At 39.5% G+C, this 19,181-nt stretch overlaps 1 protein-coding gene across 16 annotated transcripts in view; it reads right to left on the reverse strand.

The window, feature by feature from the left end:
• baz2ba (bromodomain adjacent to zinc finger domain, 2Ba) overlaps positions 1-19,181 on the reverse strand; it is a gene marked incomplete at its 3' end in the record, with an annotated part of 90,201 nt that overhangs the window by 5,754 nt on the left and 65,266 nt on the right. For 3 of the 16 annotated variants that reach the window (XM_079628194.1, XM_079628197.1, XM_079628202.1), the window contains exons 11-33: positions 17,777-17,837; positions 17,121-17,229; positions 16,748-16,849; positions 16,015-16,231; positions 15,833-15,925; positions 15,685-15,746; positions 15,435-15,500; positions 14,554-14,619; positions 12,332-12,376; positions 11,899-11,931; positions 9,971-10,036; positions 9,557-9,697; positions 7,298-7,549; positions 6,972-7,195; positions 5,873-5,947; positions 5,412-5,640; positions 5,244-5,306; positions 4,884-5,028; positions 4,031-4,785; positions 2,262-2,529; positions 1,970-2,125; positions 786-946; positions 392-693 (exon numbers count right to left, since the gene is read on the reverse strand). In XM_079628194.1, the coding sequence (XP_079484320.1) occupies positions 392-693; positions 786-946; positions 1,970-2,125; positions 2,262-2,529; positions 4,031-4,785; positions 4,884-5,028; positions 5,244-5,306; positions 5,412-5,640; positions 5,873-5,947; positions 6,972-7,195; positions 7,298-7,549; positions 9,557-9,697; positions 9,971-10,036; positions 11,899-11,931; positions 12,332-12,376; positions 14,554-14,619; positions 15,435-15,500; positions 15,685-15,746; positions 15,833-15,925; positions 16,015-16,231; positions 16,748-16,849; positions 17,121-17,229; positions 17,777-17,837 (3,691 nt within the window). The remainder of the gene's footprint in view (positions 1-391; positions 694-785; positions 947-1,969; positions 2,126-2,261; positions 2,530-4,030; positions 4,786-4,883; positions 5,029-5,243; positions 5,307-5,411; positions 5,641-5,872; positions 5,948-6,971; positions 7,196-7,297; positions 7,550-9,556; positions 9,698-9,970; positions 10,037-11,898; positions 11,932-12,331; positions 12,377-14,553; positions 14,620-15,434; positions 15,501-15,684; positions 15,747-15,832; positions 15,926-16,014; positions 16,232-16,747; positions 16,850-17,120; positions 17,230-17,776; positions 17,838-19,181) is intronic. The other 13 variants (XM_079628198.1, XM_079628203.1, XM_079628208.1 and 10 more) reach the window with 13 other exon arrangements.

The following is a 19,181-nucleotide window of genomic DNA, read 5'->3' on the forward strand; positions in this document are numbered from 1 at the left end:
CACACACACAGAGGAGTGAAGAACAGGCATACGCTCTATATAGAGTCATACAATTCTGTGGCATGACTTCTCAGCCATACATGAGGACGGAGAGCACAGGATGCTGTGGTGTACCATGCACTTAGAAGTATTAGAAAACAAATCAAGTTTTCAAACTCCGTCTGTGCACTGCTGATTAAAACCATGCAGCCAAAAACAGGAAGGGTGCAGGCAAGGGAGTGAGAGGAAAATGAAACCAAAAAACAAACACGAAACCCGAAACTGTAGCCAGGGTGAGAACGCATGGACGGACGAGCAGAGAAGCCCCAGCCAGCAGAGAGAGGGAGAGGGAGAGGAGGAGGAGGAGGAGGAGGAGGAGGAGAGACGAAGGCTGGCAGTCTGGATGACCTACCCTTCCCCTCCAGCGCTAGTGGATGGAGCAGGTGCTGGGACAGTGACTGTACCCACATTATCCAGTTTGATCTGGATGGTGGTCCCTAAGGGGCTCCGCAGGTACCTTCTCTCGATGTGGCGCTCCAGCTCTGCCAATCGCGTCACAGCGATGTCCAGAGGGTTGCTGGGACGACGGATCAGGCCCTTCTCCGAGCTGCGCTCTTCTTGAGTCTCCGCCCCAGGGCGGGGCTTGGGGAGGAGCTTGTGCTCGAAATAGACTAGGTCCTCTCTTTCAGACTGTGGCTCTGGATATGTCCAGCCCTGAAAGCAAGGGATTGAGGGAAAGTGACAGTTAATATAAGAAATGACTATGATTTGATGCATTTCTGGAAGCATTCGAACTGTGCACTCACCTTGACCTGCAGGCTGGCGGACGTGACTTTGCGCTCCAGCTCCTCCACCTGTTGCAGCAGAGCAATGTCAGTCTCCATGGCCTGCTCCTCCACACACCACTCCTGCAGCGTCTCCACGGAAACCTGGCCCTCGTCGAGCTCCGAGACCTCCATAACTGCCACTGCAAACAAAAAATAAGACAACCGTAAGACCCCAGGAGAAATAACATCCGTAAGGCACAGCACAGCAGAATTGAGCACGTTTTGACAACTGCATGCTCGGCTGAGTCAGTTGCACAGTGGTTTAGAGGCTTTTGTGACTGTTATTTAGGGCTGGCAAATAATAAAATGGCAAAATAATTAATTGCGGTTATTCTGATGACATTTTTGCATTCTATATTGATTAACCTCAGATTTAGTAATTTCTTGACTTGAAAATATACTGTATTCAGTAGTATTTAGTGCTGTCAAATCGATTCATCGAAATTAATCGCATCTAACATAAACGTTTTTGTTTATATAACGTGTGTATATGTATTATTATATTTATATATATTTTATATATATGTATATGTAGGTGTGTGTGTACGTGTGTGTGTGTGTGTGTGTGATATATATACAGTATATACACATACATACACACACAGACACACACACACACTCACATACACACAAAAATAAAATAAATAAGGAGTGGTCTTAAAATTAAAGGTACATGATGCATACATAATGCCAGAAAGGGTGAAATAAACAATAAACCGTTAATTTTGCTGAAATACATAATACATGGAACAGTTTTGACAGTATATTGATTGTTTATGTTGCTAAGGGTGTTTCTCGGGGAAGCGGACACTTTATCGTAAATAAATCACGCCTACTAAACAATCACAATAAAGAACCGGAATTATCAGTTTTATAAAATTCAATTCAATTAAAAGAAAACATTAGTTTAAGTCTTTCCTGAATTTAATTTAGAAAGAAATATGACAGTATGAAGGACTATCTCCAATATTTTATGACACAAACAACTGTGGACTGTTGTGTGTTTGTGTGTGTCCTGGAATCAATAAAGCGAATACAATTAAACTACTTGGAATGTCAAATTGTGTTAGCGATGATGAATAAACATCATCTCTGGCAGTCCGATCTTTTTTATTTTGGTCTAAATCTGTAAGATCAAACACACACGGGCACATGGTGCTCACCCTCTCGGTTCTTGTTGCAGGTCTGTGCGATGAGCTCCATGGATTTCTGCAGCTGTTTCTGCAGGGCTCTCTCTCGGATGCCTCTGCTGTGGAGAGCGTTCACTAGGGCTTTCAGCTCCTCCATGTCTGTCACCTTCCACCAGCCCAGCAGCATGTCTGCCAATCAGACAAAACCATTACCATCAACAACCCCAAACAAAACTAGACTTATGAAACATTTGTGTATGTATGTTATGGTTAAATCTTGCAGACTAAAAAAAGTAGCATTTGTGTGCATGATACCAACACTCACCCTCTGGTATCGGCAGCGCTTCGGGGTGGTCGTGATTTCTGGGAAGGTCCAGTGCCATTGGAGAAGGAGCTGATGTAAGCTTCTCCCCAGTGGGAACAGGAGAGCCACTTTTGCTGGTTGAGACGCTGTGTGCCAGCAGGGGGCTGGCGCTGCCCTCCACTGAGGGGTACATGTGCAGGGGGCTGCTGCACAGGGGTAGACTGGGGCTGATGATCCCACTGGACCAGCTGCACAAAGGCAAACCAATAAGAGCTCCACTGGGCTTCACCTGTGGGAGATAATGAGAATAACATGAGATATGGAGCAACAGTATATATTATAATGAATATACTTTTTTTTCTTTTTACATTTATGCCAAGCTAAAATGTTTTATCAGGTAGAATTGAGAAAAAAATTATTAAGTTACAAACAACATTTATATTTGAATATTGTTGTAGAAAATGGGGGATATTGGAGTCAAAAAGGATGAGAGTCACTGATTTAGATTCACAATTTGGCAGAAACTTTAGACAGTTTTAAAAACACTTCCACTCGCATAATGTTTTCAGCATCTAATCATTTTTCTGGCTTAATTCGGTTTAAACTATTACAAAAGTATTACATTGTTCAACACTGACACTAATAATAATAATAGAGTAAATTTATTTAAACAATATCAAATTGTTTATATGTAATATGTACAGGGTTTGACATTAACAGTCAGTCCTACTAGCCACTTTGGCGGGTTGATTTTTATATATAATGTACATTTTTCAATTGTAGTCTTCTAAAAAGGCATCTGAAATAGTAAACTACGTGCAATGTAGTGTTGTTAAAAATAAAGATTTTTCGATACTGAAATATCTGTAACGCTTCCTAAACTCATTATCCGTACTCGCTTTCTCATCTCTCCGACAGCGAGTTGACACACAAACCAGCCTCCCCACACTCACTCGTTTCATTTGCTCCGGGTGAATATTGTTAATGTTACAGGGTTTGAATTTCGACGTGGAATTACGCATCATTTTACTCATTCCTGCAGATTTTGTGCTCATACCCAAAGTGTGCACATATAAAGCCGCCTCTCAGATCTAAATGGAGTTATTTTTCGCTGCTTATTGAGATTAAACATTCAAATACAAACAAAATAATGGTCTTGGCGAGTATTCACATAAACAAGAAACCGCATGTGTAACAGTATAATGGATGCGTGTGTCAGGTCTTAAAGTGACAGCAGCCTAATATACCTTCTGCCAAATTATGAGATAATATAAAAAATATCTATATGGTAGTTTTCCACCATGGTATCGATGTCAAAATTGTGGACAGTGAACATGCTGAGCGGCTAGTAACTTTGTAAAACCACTAGCCACTGTGGCTGGTGAGCAAAAAAGTTAATGTCAAGCCCCTGAATATGTAATATAAAAGTCACAGCAATTGAAGGTAAATAGTGCAATCAGCTATTTTATAATATTACATCAATATAATTGATTTTGGCTTTCAGAGTTTTTGGTTTCGGCCAATGATTTTTATTTCGGTGCAACACTGAACACAATCACAATCACTCGGAACAAACCAATGAGATTTCACTGTGGGCAGAGCAACCCAGCAAGACACGAAAGAAACAGAAACCAAGGAACCAATAAAACGTCTGGTCTCACATTAATTGACAGGGTTGCAGCTGGTCAGGACATAAACTCAGATTAACATGAAAGAGATCCATTGCTTGTAGCTTAATCATGTTGGACACTGTAAATATGAGATACATTTCAAATAGGACGGGTAATTACCTGCAAACTGAGGTTGCTGATCCCAGCAGCTGAGGGGTTCAGAGTGCTTGCAGATGCAGAAAGAGGAAGCAGGTGATGGTGCGGGGAGGAGGTAGACGGTGGAGGTGGAGTTTTGGGGGTGTTGCTGTTGTGTGAGGACTGCGGCTGGGTGAGGGAAGTGTCGTCGCAGGGTGAGCGAGGCAGCAGGCTGAACCAGTGGCCGCTGCGCTCGCTCAGGACCTTGAGCAGCTGGTCGTTGGCCAGGAGCTGAGTCTGCGTCAGCTGCGGCTGCAGGATGTGCGCGGGGATGCCCAGCTGCAGAGGAGGAGGGATTGCGTGGTCTGCGCTCGGGCTGCTGGCCTCTGTCAGCTTAGAGGTAGTTGGAGAGTGAGCTGGAGATGATGCTAATGTTGTTTCCATGGCGATTGTTGCCGGGCAGCCGTTGTGGGCGTGGCTGAGCCCCTTGGCCCCGGCAGGTGTGCAAGGCAGTTCCTGACATTGAGGGCTCTGTGAGGGGCGGAGCTCTGGCGGTTGAGGGGGCGTGGTCACAACCTCTGATTCCTGCAGTTCTTTTAGTGGGGAGGAGAGCACCTCTTTATTTGCCTCCAGATCATGATCGATGAGCTTCTCTTCTTCCTGTTTCACCTCCTCCTTCACAGCGCCCTGCATCTCCTCGTGCTGATGGAGCTGCAGAGCTTCCTCCTTGGGCTCCTCTTTGACCTGCACAACTGGAAAGTTCCTCAACCTCTCGCGCTCTTTCTCCAACTCCTCGAGGCCTACATGAGAGAAAGAAAGTAATAACATATTTAGTGTAAAATGAATGGTGTGGCTGTTCGCAAATGCATTCATGGATGGATGGATAGATGAGACTCACCTTCTCCACTCTCTAACCCCTCTATGTAAACCCCTCCACACTGCGGGAGGACCCAGTATCTGCGGCGGTACCGGTCCTGGCCGTATGACATGGACCGCAGGGCATGAGACGACTCAAACAGCTTCCGACGGATCAGGTTTTGCTGCTGTACTCATACAGAAATAAAATTTATGAGTGTGTGTGGTGGGGATTTTATATGTAATTGTGATCGGGCTGCATGATTCATCGAAATAAAACCAAAATTGTGCAGTTAATGCTCAGACTCATCTCTGCATCTGCTCTGAATTTAGGTCGCTTATAAGTTATAACGGGCATTTTGAAACGTAACATGCACTAATCATCCATTATGTTTGAATTTACCTTTGATAATTTCTCGATCTGTTTCTCTAGCTCTTCAACACTTGTTGATGGGTCTCCCTCATCCTGACACAAACACACACACACATATACAGGCTCAGTCAATATAAAGATATATATATAAAGGTAGAATCCATGTATGAAAATGCCCCAGAAATTAACGCATTTTACCTCATCGCACGTCTCCACCTTTTTTCCCTTTTTAGCCTCTTCCTCCTCATCATCATCATCCTCATCCCCTGCGTCATCACTGTCCTCATCTTCATCGTCTTCGTCATCACTATCCCCAGCCTTCCTCTTGCGCTTGTGACCAATGGCAGAGCAGCCCGCAGCCTGAGGCTCCTCCCCTCCAGCGATTGCTTCACGTTTCCCTGTCCGTTTAGCGTAGATTGTTTTCATTCTGCGTGAACACATGCAGAAATGCTGATTGGTTAGTGATGTACATTATGATAATTAGTTATGTACATTCAGCACACATCTTTTGCAGTCGGTAAAGAGAAACGTCGGTTGTGTTTAATACATGGTAAGATACCTCGATTTATCTATTATGGCTAAAAATGCTGTCTAGGTAGGTACGTTTTGAAACACAGCCTTTAAATTAGGATAAATCAAGTGTAAAATACGATACTCACTTCTTCAGTTTGCCCTCAACGATACACTCATCCTTCCTCAGCACATTCATGTGCTCCAGGCTTTTGTCGATCTCACTGCAAAAACACACAAACAGTTTCGTACTGTTCTAGATATCAGTGTTATTTTAGTATTAGTTATATATATATTATAGTTTGTATTAAAGCTTCCGTTTTTATTTTTAAGTTACATTTTATTTAAAGTTAAATTTTAGTTAAGTGGTTTTGTCTTATGTATATATATATATATATATATATATATATATATATATATATATATATATATATATATATAATGCTATTTAGGTTGAATTATTTCAGGTTTAGTTTTACTTCAGATTTAGCTATAGTTTATTTTACAGTTACTAATTTTAGTGCTTAAACTAAGGCAATATTTCTCATTTTAATTTAGTTGAAGGTATTTTAATCTAATATTTATATTTTATTTTGTTATAATTAACTATTTATTTTTATTTGTATAGTTTTAAAGATAATAAGCCTGGTAGACTCATGTCATACATTACATGTGTGATAATGTCACATGATAAACTCAAGCTGTTGAGGTTCCAGTGTTCATATGCATTAAGTATTCAAAGCTCTGTGACCGTCACACTATGTGACCTCTCCACTGCCTCTTTATGCACTATTATTCCAAGATGAATATTTCATAGTGCCCAGACAGGCCTCACAGAATAAGCACATATCACTTTTACACATGATATCATATACTCCAAACAGGAATCATTTGAATTTGAAAATGTCTTACATAAGTGTAATAAGTTGATTTTGAATTGAAGTTGAAAAGTATGTGATATGTTTCTCAAAAAAAGATAGGTGCCATTTGTTTAAAGTAAACTAAATATTTTCTTGCCCAATATTTAAATGTTTTGTTAACATGTACATACTATTCAGTATGTACATGTTATTACTGTATCACAACTGGAAAAGTGTGTTGTATTGCATTGTACAATACGTAATGTGATAACTAAAAACCTGCCATGTTGTGTAACAGCTGCATTTTGTACCAATGTAAACATCAATCAAGTCATGAATCATCAGCAGGTGAACTCTGGAAACATAACTGGAATCTACTGGGTCTTACCTGACTATGCTTTTACTGCATGCCAGCTCATTTACCAGGAAAGACAGGACTGAGGCTTTCTGAGCTGGTGTATGGGCCTGAAAGGCTTTGGTCCTTAAACTCAGAGCAAGATCAGCTAGCTCCGTCTGAGAGCAGTGAGCCTCCATGTATAGCTGTAAAACCTCAGACACATTGTCCCGATTCAGACCCACATTGGTCAGGTGGTCACCCAAGATAGACTTAGCCTGGAGGAGAAAAGGGGAGTTCAAATTCTGCTGCCATTTTTTACTGAAGAGAATTTTACTTAATTAAAAGTAAAGTAGATGGATGGATAGATTCGCCCTCACCCTGTGTCCTTGAGGTAATCCTGGGTCAGACACAGCAGATGAGAGTAGTCGGACCAGCAGGTCCTGCACTTGCCCCATGCTGTTGCCCAGGTTGAGCAGTCCCTCCTGCAGTATTCCCAGAGTGGGCAACTCAGAGGGATCCATGCCCAGCACCTTCCCGAAGCTCCGCAGGAACTGCACCACCATCAGGCACTCCGCAAACACACTCCCAGGCAGAACCAGACCATGGATACGACGAATCTCTGGAAGGGGCTGTAGAAGGAGAGAAAAACAGAAAAGTGATTGTGATTGCCTGTATCTACTAAAGCAGTATTTTTCTAACTTGTGTCAATAAGAATATAACTGATAAAAATCCGTAATAATAATAATAAACAATTTAATGTCATGAAGTCGTTTTGCTTATACATCCAACACGACTCTGACAGGTGTTTTTTTTTGGGGGGGTATACTGATAAACTAATACAAAGAAAACTTTTTTGTGAGTCAAACTCAGATTTTTTTGTGAGTAAAATACTTACTTGAAGTACCCGTGAGACTTTAAGTCAACATTTCAATAATTGAATGACACATTAGCATGCTCACAGTTCTCTGATGTTGATTATAATTATAAAAATGAAGACAAAAATATATTAGCCGACTGCTGTAAATTACAATTGTACAAATGCACCACATGCTTCACTCTAAAACATGCCTACTATACAGTTATTGCAGCCTTTGATTTGATAATCACACCAAGCTATGTCCTGATTATTGTGCAGCCCCATTTATTTATTTTACTTTTACATCCATACATAATTCATTATTAGCTTTCATCAACACACGAACCCCTTTGTAGTTCCCTCATGAACCCCTGTTTGCAGTTCTATATAATAATACAATAGTTAGTTTTGTCCTTAAAGCTGCAGTCCGTAGTTTTTCCTCTTTGTCGCCATCTCTGTTCGAAATCTGCAATTGCAGTTATTCGCAGAATTATCAACTTTACGTGGGTTGTGCCCCGGCACGGTGTGGATGAATCCAATACTTTAAGGAGAATGAACAGCTGTAGGCTATATTATGTCACCGTGCCAGTGTGGATATTGCCATTTGAAATCACATATTCTACTTTTTGGAAGTATGCCTTAATAATAATAATAAACATAATCATTTTCACCGGAAAATGTCATCTGAACACGTAAGTAACATCCACTTTGTTCTGACCAAGGGGAAAAAAGCATAGCAGTAAATCGCGCTGATTAAATCTAATGATCGCTTATCATATCCCGTCAAACCGTGCAAATTATACTTTGTTCTCAAATTGTTAATGTTAACAAAATCAGCATTGCGTGACTGCATTTAATGCCTTTCCGATATTCATCCTTGTTTTCGCATGGGCCCGGTTGCAGTCTCTTTTTTTCTGTAGCCACTCCGAAGTCCGAATTCTTTTGGATTTTACAACGGGTAAATCTCCAGTTGATTGTCGTTTGAAACTTTCTGGATCCACCATCAAATTGATAAGTTTAATTATATCAAGTGCTGTGAGAAAAGGCTATAAATCTCCACCTCCAACATCATCACACCCAATATAGCCTACTAGCCGAGACACCTTCTTTATGTGTACAGATGTGACGTAATGACGTAAAGACATGCTCGAATTTCCCACGGAAATACACCAGTTCCACTGGAATTGAAAACATTATTACAAGCTTACCGTTTTGAATCGAGCTAAGGCAAGCAGATAGTTTTGAACACTGGCTGGTTATGTACTTGCTCAAAAAATTATTTTGGATCATTTTTAACCAAAAAAAAATTACGGAATGCAGCTTTAATATAGTGTTAATAAAAGCCACTTACTTAATTATGGAAACAACATTGTCTTTACAGTATGTTTCTTTTTTTTTATTATATGAAATTAGGCAGCTGCCATTATATTTTAGGAAGAGGAGATCATCAAATTTTGGGGTCATTAGCATCAAAATCAAAAGTTTGATCTAAGATACAAGGGTGCAAACTTTCAGCAAAATCCTGTCTTCATCACCACTAGGTGGCAGTATTCTGTCTCAGGTGAATTCACTGTAAAGTGCTTTGGTAAGATTCGGTGTATGACATCATACCTCTGAAAGTTCTGATTGGATGAGTCTTTCTGTTAATGGCTCATTTATCGAAAAATGAAACAAGTGCATAATCTTACAAAAACAAGCATCCTAAATACTGGTTTTATAAATGATTATTAAAGTTGATGCAATGCAAAACTTTTTCTGGTTTGGCCTCATGTTCCATTACCTTGTGATCTGTCAAACACATGTCTTCGTTGGGTTTCTTCATCTCACGGATCAACTCCAGCTCCAGCCTCCGGAGCTCCATTTTCCGCTCCTTGTTGAGACGTTTCTCATCACGTTTCTCTTGCCTGAGGCGTTCGCGCTCCTGAGGGGTGGAAGAGAGGCTTTACTAACCGGTTGGATGCCAAATCAGTCGTGTTTGACATTAGGGTTTTATGTTCTACAAGAAAACGTTGTTTTGGAGCATGAGGAATGTTTAGGGTACTTTATCGAACTACATCAAAATTATTTGCCAAACACATTCAGGGAGCGTAGCAGAGCAGATAGACGTGACATGTGAGAAAGCCTTGAGGTGCAGAGAGGAGAGTGGAGTGGTGAAGGACAGTGTTCCTTTATTTATTTATTTTGTTTTGCACACCTCAGCTTTTTTCCGAGCCTCCACAGCTTTCATTAGCATAACGTGCTGTCTCCTCCTCTCCCTCTCCTGAAAAGACAGAATGATTCCATCGTTCAGTGGAGGAAAGCAGAGCATACAGATCCACACAGAGAAAACAAATGGAATATAAAAGCCAGAGACAGACGATAAAACTGATCAGCGTGGTTTAGCATGTTGCACAGAAAGAGAGAGAGAAAAAGTAGGTGAAGAACGGACACATTGCTATGGCCAGGATGAGGCAGCCACAAAAACATGTGTTACAGCTGATCGGACGGAAACAAAAGAGCGAAAAGAAAAGCCACAGATGTAATGGGCAGGTCAGAGGAGGAAAGCTGTCGGTGCATCTTGAGTTAGATTAGCGTAGCTACTGTTACAAGCTAACAAGGGAAAATAAAGCAGATTTCCCTGTTCTTACAGTGAAGCACATTGCTCTGTCACTGTTATTATAGATTTACAGTCAACATGAAATCAAAATCGACCCTATTTACTTTTTTTAATACACGTTTCTGGTATCTTTCTTTAAATGTAAAACTTGCAAATAACTACTTAACAGTTGTAATGGCTGCATTTAAGTCCACTTTTGTAATGGCCTTCCCTCACTAACTTCCCTCCGTCTCGTTCAATCGGATGTACGTCATTGTTTATGTTGCACAAGTGCCTACAATTAAGTGTGAACAATGCGAGTTGCTGTTGTGACGTCACAATTGTGTTGAATTGTGGTCTATGGATCTGATTAAAATCGAGGGTCTGTGCAAAGTAACTTCCCTCATCCACTTGACGAAGTTGAACGCACTTCAAAATATCAGCAGGGATTCCCCCAAGGGCAAGTGCTTAGGGTAGTTTGCGAGTGTGTGTGTGTGTAAAAGTGGAGTTAAACGCAGTCTATGTTAATGTGCACGGAGTAATTTGTTGTTTAGGTTGTGCTACTGATGCCTTGGATTCATGCTGACATCTAGTGGTGTGGATGTAGCATCATCCAAGTTGTCCCCATGAAGAGATCTGCTCCATGTAAATTACAACTTTTCATATGATTAGAGGCTTTCTCTTATGCGAGTCAATATGATTTCTGAATATACTTATGTAAAGTACTTTTTTTAAATCAAGAAAACTTAAATTACAGAGTGCACCATTAACCAATAGCCAAATAATTATTTATTCATTGTTTTAGAAAACTCAAATTCTGGTTTGGCTACATTATAGTATGGAATGTTAAATGTCTTCTTTTGCTTGGAAAACGTCACATTAAGGAAGTAAAATGGGTTGCGGATGGAGTTTCATGTTGACTTTAAGGACAAAGCCAATTAGTGTGATATTTTCATTTCTGACCCACAGATGGCATGGAATGTACAACAGAGGGAAGTGTGAGTTTCCTCAAATTCTCTCATTGGTCAGGCACTATGACCTTTGACCTGTACTGATGATCTCACAGGCAGGACAATCAGCACAGTGCAAATGCAACATTGTGACAAATAGTCTGCCACAACAACATACATACACGCACACACACCAACACTCACATTTTCACAGCGGTAATGATAATATACAATATTGGGATGACTTTACACGTGGAATGAGGGTGTGTGGCACTTTCCACCAATGAGAGTATATACTCAACAGGCTCCATAGACACACACACACGCACACACACATACACTTACACACACACACACATACACACAAGGCACAGGCCTGCTGCATCAAAGCCGTTTTCTCTCATTGACACACATAGCAGATGTAGGCGATGCAGTTTTTTTCTTTTGTTCTCTTTTTTTTTAGCTTGAAAAGCCATGCAGAAGGAAAATGTAGTTTTGACAGCAGCCAGTGCTACATTTAAACATGTGCTGCTATGACATCATATCACAACCAGGATTCACGATGCGAGTGTTAGATGTACAGAAGATGAAACATACCCATACCATATCTAGTCTATGCCTCTCCATCTCCTGAGAGAGAGAGTTGGCAGAGTATTATGAGACAGAAAAAAAATCACAGCGTCATTTAAAAAGAAAAGGAAAAAAACAAACAAACTCAAAACTTTAGCCTGTAACCCCAAAGAGACAGACCCCACTCCCAAAAAAGCATGGAAATTAACCAAGAGAAACAGCAGAAAGTTAAAGACAGAACCACATGAGACTCGCCACTTCTAACATTGGGCATAGGCTGAACAAATCTATTTTAGGACACTTTTAAACCCATAATGCACTGCATTTAAGATGATGACTGTGAACTCTACAATAAAATATTGCTCTTTCCTTCCCTTTCTCCTGCATTTTATAGCAAAAATCAGTACTACTATATAAATGGCCATTATGAGACCTATTATTTATAAGAGTGGTGACTGACCTGGTGCTTGAGAATAACAGCCTGTTGGCGTCTCATCTCCTTCTCCTACAAACACAGAACATAAAAACCATTCAACGCTGCACCAAAACACTCATTATGACACCGTCTAAAAAGAAACCACCAATCAGAGTCTTGTCTCGGCCTTCAGTCCTAACTGTGAGGCCTATGAATGCAAGAGCTTAAGAAAATATCAATCTTTTTGGATTTAAATACTACATGACAATGTTTGATTAATACAATTTGCTTTGCTCTGTTGGCTAGTGAAGCAAGTTGGGTTAGGACACATCAAAATGTTTGCCTTTTTTAATAATCAAAAGATAGTCGGAAGCAGGTAATATTCATAATTTAGGGGGAGGGGTCTTTCTTAGTCTAGAGACCACTTCATTGAACAAACTTTTTTTTATTCTGATAGTATCTAGATGGTATTCTCTCTTCTATTCTGCATAAAGTCATGCGAGATACATGTGATATTTAACCCTGGAAATGAAAATTATTTCTCAGAACGAGCTTTACCATCTACATAATTGCACATCCCCCTAAAAACAAGAAGGATCATCAACTTTGGTTTCATTTTCCCTGAAGAGAATGACTAGGGCCTAGTGGTATGATGGCATATACTGTACAATACAATAGTATATATTATTAATAATATTATCTTTAAGTTTTTGTCCCTATTTTTATTTTATTTTTTCAAATAAAAAGCGAAAATAATAAAATCAGTGTTACAATAAAAGCACTTTTAATATAAACTTGATTATCAAAAAATAGGCAGATTTTGTTTAAAATATTTTGATGCTACGGATCCCCAAATATGATGATCCGCTTGCGAGGGACTACAATCCTAAATGTAAAGGCAGCAAGCTATTTTTATGCATAAACGTGATTAAAAACTAATTTATACTGTGTGAGAAAAATATGTGTGATGTTGTAAAGGCAACAATATTAAATAACTGCCTGTTATATTGTCATTTTACTACAGAAAATTGTTAAAATATTGTCGTAAACATGTTGCATTAAAATGTTTCTCCAGATTGCAGGTGAAAAATTCAAAAATTCAAACCGTTAAAAAATTCAAACCATTAAAAAGTTCGGGGTTGGTAAGACTTTGTAATGGTTTAGAAAGAACTTGTGCTTACCAAGGCAGCTATTAGTTTGGTATTAGTAAGATATTTGTAAGATATTTGTTTGTAACAATGTAAAAGTCTTTTTAATGAATGACTTAATGATTTGTGACCCTGTACCACAAAACCAGTCATAAGTCGTATAATTGTGGCAATAGCCAACAAAACATGGTATGGGTCGAAATTATCGATTTTTTTAATGCCAATAATCATTAGGATATTAGGTCATGATAATGTTAGGGTTAGGTTAGGGTTACCCTAACCCTAACCCATGATCCATGAAGATATTTTATTCCTACCTTAAATATATTTTTTTTAAAAATTTGTGAGTGGATGCAGCAAAATCGCAGCATAGGCGATTCTTTAAAGAATAACTTTAAAGGTGATTTTCTCAATATTTACATTTTTTTGCACCCTCAGATTCCAGATTTTCAGTATAATAGTTGTATCTCGGCCAAACATTGTCCTATCCTTACAAACCATACATCAATGGAAAGCTTATTTATTCAGCTTGTATGTATTATGTATTCAGGTGTATAAATCTCAATTTAAAAACAGATTTACCCATAAGACTAGTTTTGTGGTCCAGGGTCACATTTAATGAATTGAATGTGTAATTGCTGAATAAAAGTGTAGAGTGAGTGTGAGATTTCAAATCTACAGTATGATCAAAGTGTTATATGGTGTAAATAATTGTATGTGTGTACACGATACAAGATGGCTGCAGATCTAACAGACATGGACAAAAAGTAATATAACAACACAAAACTTGATTTAAATAAGGGAGGCTATTTAGAGCAGGTTGTGTATTCCAGTGAGGGCCCCATGTGCACAAGACATAAAAAGATGCACTGTGCATTTTTCATTTTAAACAACAACAGCAAAAATCCAGATGTCAAGCTAATTTCCCCCAACAGGCCGGCAGACATCAGTCAAACAGAGGCTCTGCTCCTTTGTTGTGGTCGAGGAGTGTTTGTGGTTGGCCGGGGTAGGTGCGAACGACGGAAGTTTTCTTGGGGTGGGGGGAGGGGGGGTTTCCACGGCGATGATTCATAGTGTGCAGAGTAGGTGTGTAGCATCTCCTCTCACTCACAAACTGACCTTTATTCGCTTTTCCGCCTCCATCATTTTGGCATTGGCAACCTCCTCTCTCTTTTTCCGCTTTGCCTGCCAATGCAAAACAGGTTTGGGTCAGACCAGTGCTGCCGTGCTGAGTATAAACCTAAATTAAACATGCTAAACCAACATCTGTTTTATTTATAACTTATACTAACACTTTGATTGATGAGTCTGCGAGGGGAAAAGCGAGAGCTCGCATCCAAAACATTCACACACACACACTCAGGAAAGCCCTTCAGTCTCAAGTCTTGCCATTGTTGCGCTAGCTCTAGCTACAGATCACTGCGTCAGTGATTGAGAATGTTTTCTCCTTAAGTCTGTGTCAGAATCAACCCTCAGATCTTCAAAACTATTCAATATTCCTCAGGCTCTGACAACGGCAATATAAAAAGAAAGCAAAGGCGAATTAGCTGAAAATTTAAATACGTAATTACAAACAGCAAGAAATCCTGTTCAGAATGGCTTGCCAAGCGTGTCAGCTCCAATTTGATTTTGCCCGGCTAAAACACTTTTGAAGCCTCTATAATTGGGTGAGTAAAGTAAACAGTGTCTTCCTCCTGCTACTTATGCAAGAACTGCCATTGTCTGATGGAAAAAAAACATCTTTTATGTCTAATTTACCTCTGGTTTGAAACACAGGAGGCAGCAAATTTAATATTCAAAAACTGTCCACCAAAACCAATTTAGCATTAGTCCTGATGAAAATTATGCAGAATTTACAGCCCCAAAATGCTGGTGAGTGATTCTTCTGTGGTCCGGGTTCCATGTTAAACAGGAACTGAATGAGGTGGTGTGTATTTTAAGAATGTTAAGCCTATTTCAACTCTTTTCATTTATAATTTTTTCCCGCAGTCACTTCATACCTCGAGAATCTGCTGTGCGCGGAGTTCCTTCTCCATACGGATTTGCTGAATACGCTTTATCTTTTCCTGGTAGGAGAGGAGGAGGAAGTCTGTTAATTGAAAGTGCTGCTGTGCATTTAAAAAAGTCGAATGGCAGCCAAGCTGCAGTCGTAGAAGCACCATCAGTTTCCGTTTGAAATGAACGCTTATGATCTCATGTGACATGACCCTAAGACTGGCCGAAAACCTAAGGTTTCCTTCTCAGACTCACCTGCTGTTTGAGAATCTTCAACTGTTCCTTTTGCTTCCTCCTCTCCTCTGCAGCCATGATGGCTGAACGAGAGATATAGAATGAGGTTTCAGCGAGATGTATGAACATCTTTGTGAGCAATAGAGAGGTATTCATAAGCGTGGATTACCTTGTTGTTTACGGGCCTCCTTGGCCGCCCGTGCGTGCGCCTGTTTCTCTAGTTTCCTCATGAGCTTCATCTGAGCCGCCTGCCGGGCGATTTCTATGATGAAAACAGACAAATCCCTTACGTCAATATGAATGCATGCATTATTGTCTATGAATGAGATAAGTCAAACAGTAGCACTTTACCCTGAGCCTCAAGCTTGCGCAATAGCTTGGCCTCAGAAGGGCTTGGGAATTCGCTCTCTCCTAGATTCGGAGGGCGGCCCTTTCGACGTCGGCTGCCCGAACCCTCACTGCCGCCCCTCGGCTGCCGCTCAGTGCTGGGCGGACGGCCTCGCCGCCCCTCCATGGCCAAGATATGAGGGATGACCTCTTCCTCTTTCAGAAGAGCCCACTGCAAACCCTGCGGGGAAGCAGGGGACAGAGGAGGGTCAGACTTATGAAGACGACGGTAAAAAAACAGAAACTTTCCTAATAGTGCCACATTGCTAATGATCACGTAACCCTAATATCACTAAACACTACAATAATTGGTAATATTCTAAAATGTTATTCTTATTGCAGATCCAATTTTAGCAAATGAAATGAAATTTTTGATTGAAATTTTAATCAATAAACTGTCCCAACTTCAGCTCCTCTGTATCTTTCATCTTAAGAATCTCTTTCAACACACATGACAGACAAAACATGAAGTAACACCCTGTGGAAACAACGAGCGCTGATTATTGCACAGACTCCCTACAGTTTAAAAGGGGAAATTCGGGCTATCGGGGTTCAATCAAATTCCCTGCCCTGTTCAAGATGAAAGAGAGATACAGGGAGAGCGAAAAATATGAGCGAGAGAGACAGAGAGGGAAAAAAAGAACATAGAGAACAAAAAAACAAAAAAATAGAAAAAGAGGAGATGAAAGGCATTCACCTGGGGTCCTTCTCTGGCTTCATAGAAGTCACCAACCCTTATTTTTGCACTGAAGCTAAAATTATCACGTGTGATGTCAGTTATTCCGTATCTGGACAGATACTACAGAAGAGAGAATAATAGTGATTTTGTCAGACAGGACATCCAGAGAGCCATTAGCACTATAATGGTACCAAACTCAAAGCAGCCTAGCACACTTGCCATAACAGTGCATATCTAGCTAAAGTGACCAGATCATTCAAGGAAACTGCTGGATCTTACAATAACTGCTAATGGTGCACTGGGAGAGGAAAGGGGTTTAACGGGAGGGGGAGTGAGGCTACTTGAGCATTTGGGGGGGTCTAAGCGAGAGGCAGCAGGGAAGACTGGTTACCTTTACGACATCCGGGTACTGTCGCAGTCGCTTGCCGCACGGGGAGAAATACGCAACGTCTCCCTGCAGCCGACCGCCCACTGTTTTCATCCTGGTCTCTCTTTGCCAGCTAGAACAATGTCATACACATTGAAGAAAAACACTTGTGTTTATCATTGTGCACAAACTTTTTTTTAAAGAAAGGCTCCTTTTCTATTTTATTATTTATGTTAATTTTATAATACCATGGATTTTTGGACATGTAACTTCTTTTTTTTTTTTTTTTTTTTTTTTAAACGACACCTAGTAAAAACAACTACGTACCTATAGATTTGAAAATACTTTTTCTTTTACTAGAACTTATTTCTGTGGCATTCATGTAGCTTGATTATACCATGACATCATGTAAATAATAAATATGAATGCAATATGATAGTCATTCAAAGTACCATTGTATTACACCATAATTGTGCAATGGTGCCGCCACAGTGCTTGTTTGAATGGGTTTGTAATAATAGAGAAAAGAATTCCGATTTGAGGAGAATATTTACTCATCTGCAGTTTTAATGTGATGTTTACATGAGACTGTGCTCTGTTGTTTTAGAAGCACAGAATGCAGATCTGCAGTTAACAGGTGTTGAGTCATGCTGCCACCAGCGTGTCATATTTAAACGTACCCCATTTCCAGCGGAATCCGTAAATCATCTTCATTCATCACTCGCTTTCTCTTCGCAGAGCCTGAGACAAGACAACAGCCAGACAGACACACACACACACGCATTTTAAGTAAACCGTTTCATCATCTCTTACAAATTACAATGCACATAATGAGCAAACAACATCAAATAAAACCTCGATTTTTATTTGTTCTGCTTTTGATGGTGCCTGCATGCATAAAACCCGCCTCCACAAGATCAGGGGATTGCAATGCGATTGCTAAGGCGTCCTGAATGGTTTTTACTAGGGGTTCACAAATAGCGATAAGGCTAATTATTTTCATGTCTGGGCAGATAAACAAACAAAAAATTACACTATTAAAATGATATACAAGTTAGTTTAAATGAATAAAAAAATAAAACACAAACTAAGATAATGTAAATCTAGGCATCATAACATTGTAATACACAGCATGAAAAATGGGTATTCATTTTGATTTGCTAAAGATTACATGTAAAACTGTTATTAAATTATTGGTGTTTTTTAGTTAAAAAAACCCCCTCAAAAATGTAAAAATAGGACAAATGAGCATGAACAATAAAATATACAATATTGGCTGATATTATATCATGCAAAAGTTTGGATCAGTTTTTGTTTTCTTTAAAAAAAAAAGTAATACTTTAATCAGAAAGGATGCATTATGTTGATCAAAGTGACAGTGAAGACATTAATGATGCAAGACAAGATTTTAAATTTTAGAACTAATCAATTAATCCTGAGAAAAATATCCCAGTTTCTACAAAAAAAAATTAAGCAACACACCGGTTTTCATCATTGATAAAAAGAAATGTTTCTTGAGCACCAAATCAGCATATCAGAATGATTTCTGAAGCATCATGTGACACTGAAGACAGGAGTGATGATGCTGAAAATCCAGCTTTGCCATCACAGGAATAAAACTACATTGTAAAACATATTACAGTATTTAAAAAAAAAAATTTCAATTTCAAAATATTGCCGTTTTTTACTGTATTTTGGATCAAATAAATGTAGCCTTGGTGAGCAGAAAAATCTCACCAACCGCAAACTTTTGAATGGTACTGTATACAAAATCAATAAATACTAATAATTAAAATATGCCAATATTTGATATGGTACCCATTTATTAGTTTTATTACCTAGTTTTTCAGAGTGTCAGTGGTTTTAGAAGTCAATTTGTATGTTTTTGATAGTTTCTTGATAGTCAAAATAACCCAATCTCAAGTCTCAAGTCTCAAGTCTGGTATATTTTGGTTCATAGATATGATTTAAACATGACCTCCTGTATGCTAAATCTATGGAGTATTTTAGCCTAATTTCTTTAAGGCAGGAAACACCTGATCACATAATAGTAAAAGTAATTGCTCTCCTAAACAAGCAGCATGA

The sequence above is a fragment of the Phoxinus phoxinus genome, assembly GCF_949152265.1.
Source record: "Phoxinus phoxinus genome assembly, chromosome: 11".
NCBI classification, from domain to species: Eukaryota; Metazoa; Chordata; class Actinopteri; order Cypriniformes; family Leuciscidae; genus Phoxinus; species Phoxinus phoxinus.